This window comes from Leucoraja erinacea, unplaced genomic scaffold (genome assembly GCF_028641065.1).
Source record: "Leucoraja erinacea ecotype New England unplaced genomic scaffold, Leri_hhj_1 Leri_205S, whole genome shotgun sequence".
NCBI classification, from domain to species: domain Eukaryota; kingdom Metazoa; phylum Chordata; class Chondrichthyes; order Rajiformes; family Rajidae; genus Leucoraja; species Leucoraja erinaceus.
The window spans coordinates 107,538-112,500 of record NW_026576106.1 but is presented as its reverse complement, the minus strand read 5'-3'; the positions used below and the strand labels follow the sequence as shown (position 1 = coordinate 112,500).

The following is a 4,963-nucleotide window of genomic DNA, read 5'->3' as shown; positions in this document are numbered from 1 at the left end:
ACACACACACACACACACAGACACACACACACACACAGAGACACACATACAGACACACATATACAGATACACACATACAGAGACACACACAGACACACATAGTCAAACAGAGACACACACACACACAAAGAGTCAAACAGAGACGCATAGAGACCGTGGTCGGGGTCGTGCTGAGGGAGTGCCGGCATGTCATGTTCTTAAGTGATAGGAGCCATTCACCCATCAAGTCTAGTCCACCATTCAATCATGGCTGATCTATCTCTCCCTCCTAACCCCATTCTCCTGCCTTCTCCCCGTAACCCCCGACACCCGCACTGATCATGAATCTATCGATCTCCATTAAATATCCACTAACGGCCACCACAACCTTCTGTGGCAAAGAATTCCTAGAATTGAGCGACTGGGCTTGTATACGCTGGAATTTAGAAGGATGAGGGGATCTTATAGAAACGTGTACAATTCTTAGAGGAATGGCCAGGCTAGAAGCAGGAAACATGTTCCCCGTGTTGGGAGAATCCACAACCAGGGGTCACAGTTTAAGAATAATGGGTTGGCAAGTTAGGACTGAGATGAGGAGAAACTTTTCCATCCAGAGAGTTGTGAGTCTGTGGAATTCTCTGTCACAGAAGGCGGTGGAGGCCGGTTCACTGGATGTTTTCAAGATAGTTAGATTTAGCTCTTAGGGATAACGGAATCAAAGGATATGGGGAGAAGGCCGGAACGGGGTACTGATTGTGGATGATCAGCCATGATCACATTGAATGGCGGTGCTGGCTCGAAGGGCCGAATGGTCTCCTCCTGCACCTATTGTCTATGTTTCTATGGATTATTCTTGTAAACCTCCCCCCGACCCTCTCCAGCACATCCTTCCTCAGAGCACCTTAAGGGCCTGTCCCACTTACGTGTCCTTGGCACGCAAATTACGCGACCTCAACATTACATTTACATGTGGCGGGGGAGCGCGCAGAGGGAGCCCCGCGTTGTGGGTCGGAGCCGCTCCTTACCTGAGACATGCGCGGCCGCTGGCTGACGAGGTTGACGGAGATACATCCCGGCCTCAACGCCCAGAGCAGCCGGCACAACATCACCCCGTCCCGTAGTGACTGAGCCAACTCCGACAGGCGCGTCCCGGGGCCGCTCAACCGGTGCCCAGCCGGTAAAACCCCGCACTCACACAACCAGAGCGCACACTGACGCCACAACTCCATCCCACCGCCTCTCCCCTCACTCCCCATCCCCTCACTCCCTCACTTCCCCTCTCCCCCTCACTCCCTCTCCCCTCACTCCCTCTCACGCCCCCTCTCCCCCTCACTCCCTCTATCTCTCTCGCTCTCTCCCCCTCTCCCCTCTCTCTCCCCCTCTATATCTCTCTCTCACTCCCTCTATCCCCCTCTATCCCCCTCTATCTCCCTCAATCTCCCCCTCACTCCCCCTCTATCCCCCTCTATCCCCCTCCCTCCTCTATCCCCCTCCCCCTCACCTCACCCCCTCTATCTCTCTCCCTCTCTCCCCCCTCTATCTCCCCCTATCTCCCCCTCTCTCACTCCCTCTCTCTCCTCTCAGTTCCTCCGGGCGTTGACGAGCCGCTACTTTCTATTCGTGTCCGAGTTGCTTCCGTCCGCTAGTTTGCGCGCCCCCGAGGCTCCAATGCGCGCGCCCGCTCCGGACACACGCAGTGGGAAGAGGGGGGGAGGGGAGGGGGCGCGACCCGAAACACCGTCTGTCCATTCCCCCCCCCACAGACGCTGCCTGACTCGTTCAGTTCCTCCAGCACTTTGTCCTTTGCTCCAGATCCCAGCATCTGCAGTTCCCCTTGTGCCTGCCATCGCCCCCCCCCCCCCACGATGCAGCTCAAGTCTGAAGAAGTTTCAATCAGTGGGTGTGAACGTCGACAATTTCCTCCTGCGGTTTGTGCGCTTTGTGTCATCAGCAAAACTCCAATCACACGTTCGCTCCAGTGTTAACGGTGTTGAAACTAACCTCACGGCCCCAACACCGACCCTGGGACCCCTGTACACACTGACCCCCCCCCCCCCCCCCCGGCCCGACCCCCTGTACACACTGACCCCCCCGGCCCGACCCGCGGCCACACACTGACCCCCTCACTCTGTCCCTGGGACCCCTGTACACACTGACCCCCCCCCCCCCCCGTCCAGAACAAATGGGAACGAGAATGATGAATGAAAAGTGTTTGTTAAATCTGGTTTAGTGAAGATTTGAATTAATCCCATATTTGTGTTTAGTTTACAGATACAGCACGGAAACAGGCCCTTCGGCCCACCGAGTCCATGCAGACCAGTGATCCCCGCACACTAACACTATCCAACACACAGGTCTGTGGAGTGTGGAGGGCAACTGGGGCAAACCCACGCGGGTTATAAGGAGCTGGGATTTCCCGTTTGATGGGGTGCTGGTCATTCAATGTCGGGGTTGCCACCGACCCCCCCCCCCCCCCCCCCCTCACCGTCCACTCTGTGCTAAATGTGTCCGTTTTAAAATGTAGGTTACAAATATTTATGTTTTTCAGTTATTTGTGAATATTCTGCACAGCGGGTAGAGCTGCTGCCTTGTGGTGCCAGAAATCCGGGTTCGACCCTGACCTCGGGTGCTGTCTTTGTGGAGTTTGCATGTTCTCCCTGTGACCACGTGGGTTTTCTCCAGGTGCTCCAGTTTCCTCCCATATCCCTAAGACGTGCGGGTTTGCAGATTAATTAGCCGATGTGTGTTGGCAGTGGGTGAGGAAATGCCGTCACGGAACCAGTGGGCCGAAGGGCCTGTTTCATAAGGTCATTAGGGATAGGAGCAGAATTAGGCCATTTGGCCCATCGAGTCTACTCCGCCATTCAGTCACGGCTGATCTATCTCTCCCTCCTAACCCCATTCTCCTGCCTTCTCCCCATAACCCCTGACACCCGCACTAATCAACAATCTATCTATCTCTGCCTTAAATATATCCACTGACTTGTGGCCTCCACAGCCGTCTGTGGCAATGAGTTCCACAGATTCACCACCCTCTGACTAAAGAAATTCCTCCTCATCTCCTTCCCAAATGAATGTCCTTTAATTCTGAGGCTGTGCCCTCTGGTCCTAGACTCTCCCACTAGTGGAAACATCCTCTCCACGTCCACTCTATCCAGGCCTTTCACTATTCTGTACGTTTCGATGAGGTCTCCCCTCATTCTAATCTCCAGTGAGTCCAGGCCCAGCGCCGACAGTATTGGGAGAGACCGGCCGGGCAGTGTCCACCATTCCCTGGAGCGTCCATCATTCTTCCTCCTCATCTCCTTCCCAAAGTCGCGCCTTTTATTCCTTCATTCTTTCCGTGCTGTATCTCTAATCCAATCAGGCACGATCTTGTCTGAGCCCCTTGTTCAAATAATATTGCTTGTTATTTCAGTTTTTCTTTCCTGTGGAATTGATGGGAATGAGAGAGGAGATTGAAGGCTGGACACTGGACATTAGTGTGGCCACTGGACATTAGTGTGGCCACTGGACATTAGTGTGGCCACTGGACATTAGTGTGGCCACTGGACATTAGTGTGGCCACTGGACATTAGTGGTGTGGCCACTGGACGTTAGTGTGGCCACTGGACATTAGTGGTGTGGCCACTGGACGTTAATGTGGCCACTGGACGTTAGTGTGGCCACTGGACATTAGTGGTGTGGCCACTGGACATTAGTGTGGCCACTGGACATTAGTGGTGTGGCCACTGGACGTTAGTGTGGCCACTGGACATTAGTGGTGTGGCCACTGGACGTTAATGTGGCCACTGGACGTTAGTGTGGCCACTGGACATTAGTGTGGCCACTGGACATTAGTGTGGCCACTGGACATTAGTGGTGTGGCCACTGGACGTTAGTGTGGCCACTGGACATTAGTGTGGCCACTGGACATTAGTGGTGTGGCCACTGGACGTTAGTGTGGCCACTGGACATTAGTGTGACCACTGGACGTTAGTGTGGCCACTGGACATTAGTGGTGTGGCCACTGGACATTAGTGTGGCCACTGGACATTAGTGGTGTGGCCACTGGACGTTGGTGTGGCCACTGGACGTTAGTGTGGCCACTGGACGTTAGTGTGGCCACTGGACATTAGTGGTGTGGCCACTGGACATTAGTGTGGCCACTGGACATTAGTGGTGTGGCCACTGGACGTTAGTGTGGCCACTGGACATTAGTGGTGTGGCCACTGGACGTTAGTGTGGCCACTGGACGTTAGTGTGGCCACTGGACATTAGTGTGGCCACTGGACATTAGTGTGGCCACTGGACATTAGTGGTGTGGCCACTGGACATTAGTGTGGCCACTGGACATTAGTGATGTGGCCACTGGACGTTAGTGTGGCCACTGGACATTAGTGTTGCCACTGGACATTAGTGTGACCACTGGACATTAGTGGTGTGACCACTGGACGTTAGTGTGGCCACTGGACATTAGTGGTGTGGCCACTGGACGTTAGTGTGGTCACTGGACGTTAGTGTGGCCACTGGACGTTAGTGTGGCCACTGGACGTTAGTGTGGCCACTGGACATTAGTGGTGTGGCCACTGGACATTAGTGTGGCCACTGGACATTAGTGTGACCACTGGACATTAGTGTGACCACTGGACGTTAGTGTGGCCACTGGACATTAGTGGTGTGGCCACTGGACATTAGTGGTGTGGCCACTGGATGTTAGTGTGGCCACTGGACATTAGTTGTGTGGCCACTGGACGTTAGTATGGCCACTGGACATTAGTGTGACCACTGGACATTAGTGTGGCCACTGGACATTAGTGTGGCCACTGGACATTAGTATGGCCACTGGACATTAGTGGTGTGACCACTGGACGTTAGTGTGGCCACTGGACATTAGTGTGGCCACTGGACTATAACTGGGCGTGAGATTCCTACATCCCAGAGAGAAATGATCCGTAGACCTGGCTGGCGAACTGGCAGGAGCTGGAGGTGAAAGTCGCACCCG

General features: G+C 54.3%; 1 protein-coding gene across 1 annotated transcript in view; it reads right to left on the bottom strand.

The window, feature by feature from the left end:
• Positions 1–1,222, bottom strand: part of LOC129716303 (guanine nucleotide exchange factor VAV3-like) — a 72,863-nt gene extending 71,641 nt beyond the window's left edge. Inside the window, 1 exon segment of the mRNA XM_055666167.1 lies at positions 1,005–1,222. Coding sequence (XP_055522142.1) covers positions 1,005–1,208 — 204 coding nt within the window. The 5' untranslated portion in view covers positions 1,209–1,222.
• Between the last annotated feature and the right edge of the window lie 3,741 nt (positions 1,223–4,963).